Raw genomic sequence first — 16,411 nt, 5'->3', positions numbered from 1 at the left:
GTTGGAGATTTGAAAATTTAGGTAATGAATTTTTTTAAATAATAATACAAATATATGCCTTTCCCATTACAGATCAGACCGGAAAGGCGTTTATTTTCAAATGAAGAAAATATCTGTAAAATGGAAATAAAATGTCTAACGTGTGTTTAATAATAAAGTGTTGATTGGTTAGGGGTAGGTGTAAGGAGGGGTTTATTGCATTTAATAAGGTGGCATCCGTTTAATAATAAATAAATAAATAATCATACACAATGTTATTATTGCATACTATAATGTACAACAACACTGAGGTGCAAATAGTAGGCTATCTGCACTTATAAGTATAGGCTAAATAGCGTAACTACTACACGTATGGAAAGAAAATTATATTTTTACACAGTGTAAATAGAATCTATCGGTATTCTCATTTAGTGTAAATAAATAGTAGTTGCTAATACACTGCAAATAGCCACTGTCTTTATTTAACGATGTCTTAATTTTCTTTCTGATGGTTGAAAGTGGTAGTTGCGTAGCTGTCAATGGAGGGACAGAAATCACTCATATTTAATTTAAAAGATCTTCATTTGTGTTCCGAAGATGAACGAAAGTCTATGAGGGCGAGTAGGCTAATTAATGCTAATTTTTGGGTGGACTTACGCCTTTTTAGCCATGTTTTTGGCACCAAGTTATATCGTTGTATCATGATCTGAGTGATCTTCCCGGATTTTATTGAGTTATATTTAAAGGTAGCCTATCATCAGATTTGCAAAGAACCGTCAAAAATGTTTCCCAGTCTTGCATAGAGGTATCTATGGTATCATCTCATGAATATTTAATGCACTCAGTGTCAATCACAGCAACGTCACAACCGCAGCATCCAATCAAACAACCGCAAGCAGACATTCCGGAAACTGCGAGCCAATGAAAACAAGCAGGAAACTTGCACATTAGGGGTAATCATGTGTAAAGAGAATAATAGTGCCTGTCGAAATCACTATTCATTAACAGAGAAGTAACGTTAGGTCAAGTTGCGGTGTTTCAGAAAGATTTAATACATCCTACGCAGTTTTATTTCAAACATGGAAAAGAAACAGACCATCAATTTTGGAGCGGGACCGGCTAAACTTCCACAGTCGGTAAGTGCATCGATAATTCAGAAATGTTTATTATTTCTTTATGTATATATTTTGGGTAAAAGTTTTGTTCTTGCATCATCATCGCATAAAGTAAGCAGTGCTGCGTGACATCATATCATCAGTAAGCTGTATGATTACATCATCTTATCAGTAACAAACCACTAGTGTGCAAAATTATTTTATGATACTGTAGTGTAACGTTACAAACTCGTTGTGCACCATTTGGGATGCAGGCTTTAGATGCACTGTAAGCATTAAAATAATGCTGTTGAGTTTTGCTGGTCTAGAGATGCATGTATGTGCAATGTTGCATCAGCCACAACTTGGCATTCAGAGTCGCCTGTGGACTGAAGAGTGCCAAGTCTCTTGAATTAAGTAGACTTGCCATTTAAACAGTTAAGTATATACTTTATACATTCAAACTCTCGATTCAGAGATCATATATTATACAACATGACCAAAAAAAGTATTGTAAGGACTTGGTAAAGAGTGGACATGTCTTGATTTGTTATGAAAAATCTAAAACAGGTTTTTCTGCGTGTTTGTTGGTTGAATTGCTTCTGATCAGTAGCTTGCCTTTTCTCATTAGATAACTAACCCAACTCTCTAACTGTGAATGAAGTGGTTGTTTACTCCAGAAATTCAGGTTTAATTGCCTCTCCAGTGTCGGTGTGCCTAGTTTTGAGTCCCTGCCACATTATTACCCCTCAGTTTGAGGCCACTACCGGATTGCCCAATCCTAACCGCACACCCAGCCTCTCCACAATGAGAAATGCAACCTAGTGATGGGGAGTCGACTCCAAAAGACTCAATTCTTCGACTCTTAAAGTGATAATTCACCCAAAAATGAAAGTTGTGTCATAATTTATTCACCCTCAAGTTGGTCCAAACCTGTATGAATTTCTTTCTTCTGCTGAACACAAAATAAGACATTTTGAAGAATACGGGTAACCAAACAGTTGATGGCCACCATTTATTTTCCCATACTATGGAAGTCAATGGGGTCCATCAACTTTTTGGTTACTGACATTCTTCAAAATATTTTCTATCTAAAGAAAACAATGGCTCATAATTTCAAGGTAATGTCATCTCTAAATTGGATAATTTGGCCAGTCACGCTGAAAGTGTGTTGTTTTAATAAAGGTAGTTTTAGGCTTTGTGTCGGTAAAAAAAATATTAGATTACATTCAGTGTGTAATAATGGCGGGAATCTTGTATTCTTATTGCTGACCCTGTTTCGACTTGAAGTAAATGGAGCAAATGGAGTCGATTCTGGGAGTCGTAAATCAGAGTTGAGTCTGAAAAACCCTGAAATCGAGCAGATGTGGTTTGAGGCTTGATTTTATTAACCTATCTATCCTAACCCCTTAACCCTAAACCTACCCTGAAAACAAAGCAAATATAATTGATAAGTAGCATTATAGCTTTTACTGATTGCATGGGTTGTTTCACACATGGTTTCATAAGTGGTATCCAACATGTCCATCCTTTTATCTGGCTTTTTTGGTCACAAATAGAAAGACTTTCATTCAAAAGTCAATTCTAAAGATCCTCTTTTTATGGTAGTTTAGACACAGCCAAATCCGTTTTGATATAAAAAGTTACTTTCTATTTCATTCCTAGGTTTTAATCCAAGCACAGAAGGAGCTGCTGGATTACAGTGGCACCGGGATAAGCATTCTTGGTAATGATCTGCATTATAAGTATATATATTAAATGCTTACATGTGCAATGCAGGTGTTTATGTCTCTTTATATCTCATCCAGAAATGAGCCACAGGTCGTCCGATTTCACCAAGATCTTAAATAATGCTGAAAACCTTCTCCGTGAGCTTCTGTGAGTGTTTACTATCCCTTGGTTGGAGATTAATGTCTTTGTTCGTTCATATTCCATAACAAATGTACATTTTGTGTTCACACGGAATAGGAACGTACCTGAAAACTATAAGATACTGTTCCTGCAAGGCGGAGGCTCGGGACAGTTCAGTGGCGTTCCTCTGAATCTGATTGGTCTGAAAGAGGACAGGTGTGCAGATTACCTGGTCACGGGGACGTGGTCTGCGAAGGCGGCCAAAGAGGCAGAGAAGTATGGGAAGGTGAACGTGATCCATCCAAAACTGGATAGTTACACCAGTGAGTAGTCGGAGTAAAGCAAACGGTTTTTAATTGCTGAGAGGTGCTTTTTGTTGTGCTTTTTGTGTCAGTTTTGTGAAATCTGTTCAAGCTATCCTGCATATTTTACGCTCTTTTCTAAAGCATCGCTCTGCCCTTTGTGGAAAAAAAGCACTTTAGCAATAGTTTATAAAAAAAGGGTAATTAATGTACATTAAAACATTATACAGTAGTCAACAATTGAAGTGGAAAACCTTTCATAAAAGTTATACATGAATTTTGAACAATGCCCGTTCTCGTCTTAGGACAACTTTGATTAACTTTTTTGATCCACTTCAAATGTTGACTTAATGTAAAGTTTTTTAGACATTTGACTTTTGCATGTTAATTGCAATTAAATTAAAATGTATTCTAGTTTAAATTTATATTAAATGCATTTAGCTGTGGTTTTTTGACCCACTTCCATAGACTTTAAATGCATCTTTACATATAATTTCATAATTACTTCTGTTGTTTCTGAAATATGGTCTGCTGAATGTCCTGACAAGCTTAGCAATTATGTAAACTAACATATACTTGTATATAATGTAATTTATTTATAATTTAATTCTGTAACCACACATTTGTAATAATGTAGTTGCAATTTAAAATATTAACTTTAGTGTAATATTCAATAACACACTACATTTATAACTACAATCCAGTACTTTAGTATGTTAGTTGACACATCAAAATAAGTGTACTTTTATTCAACCCTCATCCTTCCCTCGCACTTTGTAACTAATCCTTCCCTCACGGGGTCAAAATGACCCGTAGTCCTAAAATTATACCTTTTAAATAATTTTTAAGCATAAACTTAAATGCAATTTTTTGGAGATTTTTTTTTTAAATGACTAGATTTGATCAATAAATTATAAATAAATCATAATTTATGCACATTCCTCACATTCTTTCAACTTAAATTCAAAATGACTCACAATTTCATGCATAACCCTTTTAATTCAGCTCAAAATATCTATTTTTCCCCGACCTCTTGTGGGAATAAATAATATAACATGATATTTCATAACTCTAGCCACTAGATGGCCTTACAGCTCTATATGGATCAAATGAGCGGTTCCTCTGAGTCATTTTCTCTTAAGTATGCATTCAGATACACATGTAGACATTATAAAAAATATATATTGGTACATTTTTAGGTAGAATTGTGATCATTTTTAGGTTTTTCTATGTAAACTGAAGCATTCCATTCATTCCTAAGGGGGTCAAATTGACCCGCGAGGGAAGGATTTGTTACTTTTTAAAATTTCAACTACAAAACTCCTTCGATTCCATTCAATTATTTTTTGTGTATTCGTGGTTCAAGTGCAACAAGAGTCCTGGGGTCTTTCGGCTCTTAATGACCCAAGCGAAGGATTTTAATTAAGCAAGACAAAAAATTATTAGTAAAACTTTAATTTGAATTCTAATTTTACATTATTACAAAGTGCACTTTTTTAAAGTTTTACGTGTGCTCTCTTTTTAAGTACACTTAAGTGGCCTTTTATTTTATTACTATATCATCTGCATATCTAATATATTATATAAGTGCACATTTAAGCACTCTTCTTTTTCGCGAGGGGCTGCAGACTTCTGACACTCCTCACATGACTTCTAGTGATGCATCAATGTTTGTTTTCTCAGAAATCCCAGACAGTAGCACCTGGTCCCTGAATCCTTCGGCGTCGTACGTCTATTATTGCTGCAACGAGACGGTGCACGGCGTGGAGTTTAACTTCGTCCCCGACACCAAAGGAGTGGTTCTCGTCAGTGACATGTCATCCAACTTCCTCTCCAGGCCGGTAGATGTGTCAAAGGTTGGTTTTATTTAATGCTTTTTGTGCATTCACACGTTTGAAGCGAATTCGCATCTGACACCTGAGTTAAAAATCTGAACTTTGGCGTCTGTTCGCGCCGCGTTAACCAATCAGGAGCCTGCTTGCTCCTGTCACGTGGTGAAGTGACGTGATTAACGGGCGCAGGCCCGCCCGGAGTCAATCATTCAACATATATTGGTATATTGATATTGGCAGTGAGCAGTCATACGGAGCTATATGACACAAGTTCATATTTCTACAGAGACCGGAATAAAAAGGACCTCGCTTGGAAGAGTGTCTTGCAAACAGACAACCGCCTAGCACTTGCCCCTCCCACAAGTGAATTTCGCCTTGAATGCACGCTTTATACGCAAAGCGAATTGGACGCACGAGTGGATTCAAAATGTTCTAGCGTCCAAATAGACGCGATAGAAGCGAATTTGACGCTCAATTCGCGTTCGGTGTGAACGCAGCATGAGGAGGCGGTGGGAGAAACCACGGTCTCCGGTATTTTGAATTGGACCTATTCTGACCACTTATTCTTACAGACTGCACCTTTAAAAACAGGTGACAAGCAATCATTGGAATGATTCTTCAGCTAACGTTTGGTATCTAAGTTCACCATCTTTATCATAAAAGTGGCAGTATTATCTGTAGTTCTACTCTGATATCAAAAGCGAATTGCTAGTTAAAGCTACAATATGTTATTTTTTTCTAATAAAGTACATACAAGAGTTGCGAAGTTGAAGTAAGTCTCGGACGCTAGCTCTCTGCATCTCAAAAACGCAACGCTGATATTGATCCTTGTTTTAGTTCTCTTTTTGTCCCAAAGTGTGCTTGACATGATCCATAATACGCGAGCGTGCCGCTAGATGTAACGCAGTTGTCCATGTCTGTCGCCATGGTTACTATGGCAGTACGAGCGGAAACCAGGGATAACGCGGATATTACGTCACTGACAGGCGACAAGTGAACATGGACGAGACATTATTTAAAATAGGAATTTCTCTGAAATTAAAAATCTTTGGGAACTTTTGGGATATTGTAAGTACACAACTGCAGGAAATATATCACACTGTGCAAGTGATTTTTGGATATTTTATTACAAAATTCTTACATGTTGTTGCTTTAAGGCGGTGTGTGTCTGTTCATTCCCACAGTTCGGTCTGATATTTGCCGGCGCGCAGAAGAATGTCGGGTGTGCGGGCGTGACTGTTGTCATTGTCAGAGAGGATTTGATGGGCAAGGCGTTGAGCGAGTGCCCGATTATACTGGACTATCAGGTGCAGGCCGGCAATAACTCCGTCTACAACACTCCTTCATGCTTCAGGTGTGTCTTTTCTTTGTTCATCATGTTGTGTCTCTGTAGTCTTCATGAATTACTAAGTGAAAACTTGCCAAACAAGCAGCAGTGGATTTTTGACTGACTTTTTTGGGGGGTTATTTTCACTATATAGAGAGTTCGGGATCAGTATGATTTTTAAGTTTCTTATTCTCACCCTAGGCTGCATCAAAAATACAGTAAAAACATTAATATTGGGAAATGCTAGTATATTTTAAAATAAATGTTTTCTATGTGAATATATTTTAAAATGTAATTTATTCCTGTGATCAAAGATCCTTCAGAAATCGTTCTAATATGCTGATTTGATGCTCCGTCATTATCAATCATTATTGGTGCTTAATTATTTATAATGGTTCTTATTTTTATCAATGTTAAAAAACATTTTTGCTGCTCAATATTTTTGTTGTACATTTATTTTCTGGATTCTTTAATAAATAGAAAGTTTAAAAGGACAGCGTTTATTTGAAATATAAATCTTTTGTAACATTATAAATGTCTTTCCTTCCTGAATAGAAATATTATTCTTTTTTATTTTATTTATATTACTTGCTCCAAACCTTTGAATGGTAGTGTATGATTTTGAAGTTTGTTTCCGCCACAGAATAAAAAATAAAAAAGGTAATTTATCTCACAATTATTACTGTTTTTGTTATAAAGTAGGAATTGTGAGATAAAAAGTAGCAATTATCTTTTAAATAGTTTTATTATGTGGCGGAAACAAGCTTCCATAGATTCATGATTTCCACAAAAAACTAAAAAATCAAATAAATGTGTTTATTCTGAACTTTATTAATCAAATGATCCTAAAAAAAAAATATGAAGCTGCACAACTGTTTTCAACATTGATAATAATCATAAATGTTTCTTGAGCATCACATCATCATATTAGAGTGATTTCTGAAGGATCATGTGACACTGAAGACTGGAGTAATTACAGGAATTGATTACAGGAATAAATTACATATATATAATATATTCACATAGAAAGCAGTTATTTTGATTTGTAATAATATTTCACAATATGACTATTTTACTGTATTTTTGATCAAATAAATGCAGAAGAAACTTCTTTCAAAAAAAATTAAAAAATCTTAATGTTTCCAAAATGTGTGTATATTATGCAATAATAACTATAATGAACAATTATTCTAAGTTAAGTCTAACTTTAGGCTATTTATGATTGTCAAGAAATATAGCAACTTGTTGCATTAATTTGGAATTTAGTTGATAGAATTGAGTGATTATCCAACATTTTGTACAATAGCTTGTATACCATCCAGTCAGATTTACAGTGGTTTTACCATTTTTAATAAAGATTATGATATGAGAAAGAATCCTAGTTGATAAAATGTTACAAGGCTCTCCTTTTCTAAATTTCAGTCCCTTTGTGATTTAGTGTGTGCAACGTTCGAGCAAAGTATTACCCGTTCTGTAATGATAACCTGCGCATGCGTGTGTGTGTGTGTGTGTGTGTGTGCAGTATTTACATCATGGGTTTGGTTCTGGAGTGGATCAGGAACAACGGAGGAGCAGATGCAATGGAGCGGCTCAACATACAGAAATCTGACATCGTCTATGACATCATCAACCAATCCAATGGATTCTACGCGTCAGTGATCAGAGATTTTGCATCACATGTGATCACATCCTAACATTTTAGATAGCAATTTTGCAGATGAAATGTAATCTTCTTGTACAGAAGGTTATTCTTAATGCATAATATTAAAACGGTCAACTTTTTAATATGTAATCCATTATATAAAGTTAATCTTTAAGTTAATATAATAAAAATTAGGAAACTTTTGTTTTAGTGTAATCAAAATCTGTTATTGTTGTAATAAAAAAAGAATAATTAACTAATACTCTGCAAAAAAAATTACTTTGTTCCTCAGGTTTTTGTTGTTTTATTTTCCAGTGCAAATATCTAAACATTTACTTGAGAAGCAAAATTACTTGAATTGACTGAACTTTTCAGGAAACAAGACTTATATAATAAGATATATATATATATATATAAATATATATACACACACACACATTACACAAATGAAACTCAAAAAATTAGAATATCATGCAAAAGTTCATTTATTTCAGTAATTCAACTTAAAAGGTGAAACTAATATATTATATAGACTCATTACATGCAAAGTGAGATATTTCAAGCCTTTATTTGTTATAATTCTGATGATTAAGGCTTACAGCTTATGAAATCCTTTTCATAATATTCTAATTTTGAATTTGGGGTTTTCATAAGCTGTAAGCCATAATCATTAAAATTATTACAAATAAAGACTTGAAATATCTCACTTTGCATGTAATGAGTCTATATAATATATTAGTTTCACCTTTTAAGTTGAATTACTGAAATAAATGAACTTTTGCACGATATATTAAAATTCTTCGAGTTTCATTTGTACATTAAGTGAGTTTTTAACTTAAAACAACCCCTTACCCTTTTGGCAGATTTTTTCTTATTATTATTATAAGCATAAACTCACTTTATTTTGACACATTTGTCAGAAAACAAGACTTTGCTTCCCAAGTTAATGTATCTTGATGTAAGAATATTTATATATTTGTGCTGGAAAACAAGACACAAATTCTGAGGAAGATTTTTTTTTTTGTTTTTTTTGCGGTGTCCACATTGTGATCTCTGTTCAGACATTTGTTTTTGTCAAAATGACTTCCTGCCCTTCTCCCACTTCTCAGATGCCCTGTGGACATGCCGTGCCGAAGCCGCATGAACGTTCCCTTCCGCATCGGAAAGAAGGAAGGAGATGAAAGTCTTGAGAAGTCGTTCCTGGACGGTGCCTCTAAACTTGGCATGATCTCACTTAAAGGACACAGGTGTTGTATGAAAATTAGGAATATATATTTATATATTTTTTTTTCTAATTTATGCAATCTTATAGTAATTGCACACTAGTTTATCAACAAACATTTTCTTTAGTTTTTATGGAGGAGTAATGCTGCGCTAACACTCCTGATGTGTCTGTCAAATGTACTGACAAGCATTTATGATAATCTAAAATGTTGTTTCTATTGAAACTTCTGTGCCATGAATTTAATTATTAAATTGCTCATCATTACAAATCTAATGAAAAATATATTGACTTTAAAATTAATATGTGTATTAATATGTGCTTTAGGGGCCGTTTACATGACACTGTTTTAGCCGTTCATTTAAGCGACAGCGGTTGGGGTCTGAAAACGCAAACTTTTTAAAAAAGGGTTTCAAAGTGCAAGTTTTAGAAAACGATAACTTTACGTCTTCATGTAAACTAAAAAACGTGAATTAGTGAAAACGGTGACGTCATGCACATGCGTGTTACATGTTTAGTCAATAGGCGTGTAGTGTTTCTTTATGAAAAAGTGACATTGCCATCTACTGGCCTGGCAGCAGAATACAGCGATTTTCGTGGATCTGTGTGAACGGATATCGTTTTGTATATGCACAATATTTGGTTCAGAATGCTATATTGCTAAATATCAGTGGCTTTCCCATGATGACACAATGTGATTTGTCCAGCACGTGGTTATCCGCCACTGAACTGCATAGATAGAGAATGCCGTTTCAATTTTGAATTTAATTCCAATACAAGATTTGGAATTTTCAAAATTTAAATGTCAAAAGTTAGAATGTTGATTGATTTGACAGTTTTCAACTTCACGACTTCAGATTGTTAAAGGGGTGGTTGATTATGATTTCACTTTTCTAACTTTAGTTACTGTGTAATGTTGATGTTTGATCATAAACAACATCTGCAAAGTTACAACGCTCAAAGTTCAAAGCATAGGGAGATATTTGCTTTTAAAGAAATTGTTTTTTAAGGACTACAACAAACGGCTGGTAGGGACTACACGACATTCCTCCCGGGTTAGTGACCTCACCAACCCTAAAATTTACATAAACCCCGCCCCCGGAACGTGATTTATAGATTATCAAGACAGAATATGCTAATCAATGACTAGAAGATAATTACACATAAGCTACATAAATTCATCAACTAACCATTCAGAAATGTTGTCACTTCTTCTTGAGTCTCTCCATCTTTCTGACTTCGGTTTGATCATAAAAGGCTAAAAGTTTTTGAAATTTTCAGTGCGTGTGTGTGTGTGAGATAAAAGGACACGAGCTCTTGTAACTCCGCCCCCTGTGCCGGGAGCAGCAGCTCATTTGCATTTAAAGGGACAGACACAAAACAGTGTGTTTTTGCTCACCCTCAAAAAGTGACGACTTTAACATGCTATATAACAATATCTGTGGGGTATTTTGAGCTAAAACTTCACACACACACTCTGGGGACATCAGAGATTCATTTAATATCTTGTGAAAAGGGCATTATACCACCCCTTTAAAGTGTCATAGCAGAGCATTAAAGTCAACTAGTCTGTTCAACCCCTATGAGAAGTATCGCGAGTGCCTGGGAGAATGTCATAAATTGAACGAGGCATCAGTTTACATCAGTGTATTCTTCTGCTACACACTCAAATACGTACTTTATCTTCACAAAAACAGTACATACTTTTAGGGCGTACTAAGCGAATTAGGAGGGAGCTTGTGTTTGTCATGTGTAGTCCTGTCCTGTCTCACGACTCTTTCACTGTTCTCAGGTCTGTTGGTGGCATCCGAGCTTCCTTGTACAACGCGGTGACTGTTGAAGATGTGAAGGCTCTTGCTGCCCATATGGAAGAATTCCTCAAGAATCACCAGTAGCCTAAAGGCCTTTTTTTTTTTTTTTTTTTTTTGCAACTTAAATTCAAAAGGGTTTCTTGATAATAGCGCATTTAGACTGACGTGACACTAACAGGGTTTATTGCAACAAGTTGTAGCAGATGAATGGAAAATACAGGTGAGATGCGAAAAATTAGAATATGGTGCAAAAGTTCATTTATTTCAGTAATTCGACTTAAAAGGTGAAACTAATATATTATATAGACTCATTACATGCAAAGTTCATATTTCAAGCCTTTATTTGTTATAATTTTGATGATTATGGCTTACAGCTTATGAAAACCTTTTCACAATATTCTAATTTTCTAAAAATCTGTAAGCCATAATCATCAAAATTATAACAAATAAAGGCTTGAAATATCACTTTATTCACTTTATCACTTTGCATGTAATAAGTCTATATAATATATTAGTTTCACCTTTTTAAGTTGAATTACTGAAATTAACTTATGCACCATATTCTAATTTTTTGAGTTTCACTTTAAACTCACATTCTCTTTAATTTGAAAAGCAAATTGTTGTCATTGTTGCATAATGTTCTTTTTTTAACTGACCCTTCTATTCATATTCTAGTGTGCCTTAATGCTTGTAAATTGTAATTGAATTGTATTCCAAAACATTCCATGTTTTACTAATGTAAATGTATGTTATTATTAGTGACTGAATACTGTGATACAAGCTAAAATAAAATAAAACACTACTAAAATGCTCTACACTGCAGTGTTTATTACCGAGGAGAGATTTTAAAAGTAAATTAACATGCATTATGGATATTACTGTATGGTTTAGAAAATAAATGTTCTTAAAAAAAACAGTATACTTTGGTGGTACGAGGGAATACCATATTTAACTACCATAATCTTTACATGCTACTTTAAAGAGCATCTTGGTACTACAATCCTACATGTTTACTATTATTAGTGTGTTTTTGCTATATTAATACAAGTATTTGTACATGGGAGTAGTATTTATTCAACTTTGGAGTATTGTATTACCAGTTTCTCTTGTAGCAACTTGAATGTTTGTTCAAGGATTGTTGAATCCAAACAAGAGCCAATGAACTGAAGTTTTACTTACATTTACATATCCATTGTGACTTGGATTGCCAACTCTGCTGTTTTCCTGTGGATTTGGGCTACTTTTAAATTGTTGCCCTAGGTTTTTATTTTTTACATACTGCATAAATTATATTTGACAGAATTTTTATTATCTACCCAAGCGTAAGGATATTTTTTTGTGGAAGGAACACTGGTCCTAATTGCATGAAATTGTGTGGATTGCATAACAGTGGTAATATAGGTAAGGGAGCATACTTTGAATTTCGTAATTTAGGTTACCGTAGTTTAATTGGTCATTCTGCTAATTTTGATTGGCTTTGATAGGCTGATCTAGCAACTCTAGTTCTTCTAGCTTTAAAAACGCAAATTAGTTCAAGGGAGACTTGACGTGTTGGTATGCTGTATGTTTTAATTTAGAGAATTGCAATCCGGTCAAATGATTATATAAAAAAGTTTTTAAAACGGACTGCTAGGGGGTCCGTGGAGTGTAAAAATAAGTAACAAATACGATTAAACAAAATAAATAAAACATTGTTTAAAATAAACACATTGATTAAATAAGCTATCTACATTGCAGCGCAGTAAGTGAGAAGGAAAAGCTTTTATTTTGAAAAAAACTTTTATTTTGGAATTCAATAGAACCCAGAAGTTGAAAGTGCAAACACCGTATGGGATATTAACAATTTCAATTTCATTTAAGTTTGTTACTTAAAACCAAGTTATTGAAATCATAATTTATTTACGTTTGATTAAGAGGCAAATGGCAAAAATGTCATGCTCTTATTAACTGTTGAACGTCAGATGATTTGACAGAAGTGAAGTCGACGGAAGTGACATCGGCTCAGAATCAGACAAACACCTGCATGTTACAGTCACCAGAAAACTCACGGGAATCAAAGATGTCGCGCTCGTGTTTATAAAGCAAGACTGTTGTTAGATTGGGTGAGTTTGGCATGATCACATTAAACCGGCTGTTGTGCTGTTTTTCCTGTCAGTTTGACTCATGTATGACACGGCAGTTTTCACGAGCTGCTCTTTGTCCTCGAGCAGAAGCAGCCGTTAACGTTACACAGGAACTCTACGTGTATTTTAATTCACCATTTGATACTTTCACAACTTACACGTAGAAATATTACGCTATCTGATCTTTGATCCATATAAATAATCCAAACCGTCACAGTCAAAACTGAGTCCAATAGGAATATCGATAATTCTTTGAATTCCTCTATAGTCACTAAACATTGAATGCACGTCAACATTCATTAAATGATTGTTAATAATTACGTGTGAATTAAAACTAAGGATTATTATTAATCATCACTGGTTTTATCAAATTTGCTGTGAAGGTAGCACTTTATCAGTGGGATTTTATTCCTTCCATATTAATCTTGTTTGTTTCAAATCAAGTCACCTTCATTTATATAGCGCTTTTAACAGTATACTTCGTTTCAAAGCAGCTTTACAGTGATCATAGAAAAATAAATGAACATTGTTTTGTTTTCCCACCCATATATCTAGAAACAAGAAGTTTTCTCCATGATACAGAAAGTAGAAATATTACGCTATGTGATCTTTGATCCATGTAAATAATCCACACTGTCACTCAAAATTGAGTCCATAAGTCAAATTGGAATATCGATAATTCTTTTGAGTCACTAAATATTGAATGCACGTCAATATTGTTGATAACTACTTCTGAATCAAAACTAAGGATTATTGTTAATGACTTTATGGGTTTTATGAAACCTCATAATCAAAATTCCTGTGAAGGGATCACTTTATCACTGGGATTTTATTCTTATTCCTAATTTCCTTCCATATTTATCTTGTTTCCCACCCATAAATCCAGATCCACAATGGCTGATAAGGGAAACCGGAAGTTCTCTCCACGATACAGGAGACAGAAGGAGGCGGATGAAGCTGACAGCTGGAGGAGCCCGTTGGGACGCGATCATGTGAGCCACGAACGCAGTTACAGCCCGAAAGCGAAGTGGGGTCACGGTCGAGCCAGTGAAAGTGACGGGAATAGAAGAGGCAAAGCCTCGCTGTCTGAGGGAAGAGTGTTTGGACAGAGTCCTTCTCACCAGGAACGAGTCCAGAGAGGTTCACCTGCCGAGCGGAGGAACTGGAGAGAACGACGAGACCGACATGGTAAGACATGTATAAGAAATGAGGATTCCCGATATGAACATTTTGGCAGATACCAATAACCGATAATTGTTTAAATTTGAAAGCCGTTAACCGATATATTGGCCGATAGGAGCGTCGCGTGAGCAGCAGTCTATTTCTGCTGCGCTGCTCACGCTCAATTAAAGTGAAAGCACACTTTTGATGGACAAAATAAATATGATTTCACACAAAAAGTGCCCAAAAATGCACATTATTTGCATGTCTATTGTGTTTTAAAGGGCACCTATTATGACATTTAAAATGTTCCTAATGTTGTTTAGGGAGTCCCCAACAACAGTTTTACATGCATGCAATGACAAAAAACACTTTTGTTGTCGTATAATATGCATTTATTTTTACCTGATTTGCTCACCGACTCCCAAATGAATCGTTCAACGACTCATTTTTCAAACCCCTCCTTTGCGCGACGCTAATCTGCGTTGATTGGTCAGATGACCCAGCAGTGTTTACAGAGATAATACTTATTGTTTAACAAAGAGTACAATGATGTTTTTATCAATTAAATTGGGTTATAATAATTATTATAGTCCACTGCTTTGTAGTTTGTAGTAAAAAAACTAAAAATAAGATAAAGAATTTAATGTTATGTTAGCGAGCATAGCCCAGAGTTCATATTGTAAAAGCACAATCAGTCTTTGTTTGTGTTAGCCCGATGCATAAACATAACGTTTTTACAAAAATAAAAAAAATAAAATGTAGTTACGTTACTCTATTCTTTAAGACAACTCCGAAAACAACGACAAACACTTCACATAGGCTATCTCAATACAATTGTCATTGAAGACCTAGAAGCTAAACGGTGCTTACACAACAAACAACATAATAATTAAGCATGCTACATAAAACATAAAAGCAACAATTATTAACACTTACAGGTTGTGATACGGAGGAGGAAGCTGATGCAAATACACTTGGAACTGAACCTTCCTTCAATATCAGCCGGCTCGTGAATCCCAGTTTGAGTGCATTTAAGTTGGTAAAGCAATCGTCTTCAAAATGGCGCGAGCAAAGCACAAGGATCGGACTATACTTCTGTGGTATAGTTGTATATATGAATTGTAGCCACTTAGTCTTCAAATGCTCCTCCTTGGGCAGATGAAAAAAGTTGGCTTTTGAGCCGCACTTCAGAACACAGCGTCTCGTCGTCATGATATTTTCATGTTTTCCCTGGCCTTGGAGCGCAATAAGTGGGCGTATCGTATTCAAATAACTACTTGACAAGTTGACGTCATCTAGTCAGAAAAAGCTTCGGTCTTCTAACGATTCATAAAAATGACTCAGAGTCGACTCTTACTTTTGAAAGACAATAACTTTATATACGGTGCACTTTCATATTTCAAACTTTGCAGGATGTTTTTGTTCACTTAGATCTATGTTACACACTACATTAAAGGTAAATTTCAAAATTCCATAATAGGTGCCCTTTAACAAGAACTGGAGTAGCTATGTCAGAAAAGAAAATTAAGACTCAAAAATATTTATAGAAAATGTACCCATTTAAACTTGTGTTTATCATTCAGTTTGGGTAAAAGTATATGGTGTTTTATAAAAAAAAAATATTTGTGTGTGCTGTAAAGTGGTTAGAAAAAATGAAATCGGAATTGGCTAAAATCGGTATCGGCAGATCAAACTCAATGAGAAATCGTAATCGGCCTAGAAAATTGTAATCGGTGCATCTCTAATTTTTGAGAGCCTGATTACAAAAAGTCTCACCATTAAAAGCCAAGCACACAATTATAATGTTCTCATTATAATTTTATGTAGCCAATATGACAGACTTGTGCTGTGCACCTTTTTTTAACTGATTCCAATCATATTTCAAGCAATTCAAAACCATCATGGTGAACAGTGCGCATCTGAAGGAAATAATCCATTATTGATCTGCTTTAATATATCGCCCTATTTTTCTTATTCGGCCGATACCGATATGGTGGCCGATATATATCATGCATCCCTAATAAGAAGCTATCATGTAATTCAGGAATTAGATTGAAATGTAGT

At 34.8% G+C, this 16,411-nt stretch overlaps 2 protein-coding genes across 3 annotated transcripts in view; both read left to right on the top strand.

Moving 5' to 3' along the window:
• The first annotated feature begins 837 nt into the window (after positions 1–837).
• On the top strand, positions 838–11,873 carry psat1 (phosphoserine aminotransferase 1). The gene is made up of 9 exons (XM_079608388.1): positions 838–1,115; positions 2,739–2,799; positions 2,882–2,951; positions 3,042–3,247; positions 4,910–5,082; positions 6,243–6,412; positions 7,908–8,036; positions 9,137–9,274; positions 11,042–11,873. The coding sequence occupies exons 1-9, from the start codon at positions 1,059–1,061 to the stop codon at positions 11,142–11,144; spliced, it is 1,107 nt and encodes a 368-aa protein (XP_079464514.1). The 5' UTR covers positions 838–1,058; the 3' UTR covers positions 11,145–11,873.
• A 984-nt stretch (positions 11,874–12,857) lies between these two features.
• The window catches only part of tut7 (terminal uridylyl transferase 7), a 48,778-nt gene continuing 45,224 nt past the window's right edge, over positions 12,858–16,411 (top strand). Inside the window, exons 1-2 of one of the 2 annotated variants that reach the window (XM_079606406.1) lie at positions 12,858–13,162; positions 14,070–14,371. In XM_079606406.1, coding sequence (XP_079462532.1) covers positions 14,077–14,371 — 295 coding nt within the window. In that variant the 5' untranslated portion in view covers positions 12,858–13,162; positions 14,070–14,076. The remainder of the gene's footprint in view (positions 13,163–14,069; positions 14,372–16,411) is intronic. The other variant, XM_079606405.1, reaches the window with a different exon arrangement.

Source organism: Phoxinus phoxinus (assembly GCF_949152265.1).
Source record: "Phoxinus phoxinus genome assembly, chromosome: 3".
NCBI classification, from domain to species: domain Eukaryota; kingdom Metazoa; phylum Chordata; class Actinopteri; order Cypriniformes; family Leuciscidae; genus Phoxinus; species Phoxinus phoxinus.
This window is presented reverse-complemented; position numbering and strand designations above follow the sequence as displayed.

What these genes read in the sequence shown, in the direction of transcription:
- psat1 (XM_079608388.1), top strand. Translation starts at nt 1,059, where the DNA reads ATGGAAAAGAAACAGACCATCAATTTTGGAGCGGGACCGGCTAAACTT. An exon ending in AACCTTCTCCGTGAGCTTCT is followed by an intron (nt 2,952 to 3,041) that starts GTGAGTGTTTAC and finishes CACACGGAATAG; the next exon opens with GAACGTACCTGAAAACTATA. An exon ending in AAAACTGGATAGTTACACCA is followed by an intron (nt 3,248 to 4,909) that starts GTGAGTAGTCGG and finishes TTGTTTTCTCAG; the next exon opens with AAATCCCAGACAGTAGCACC.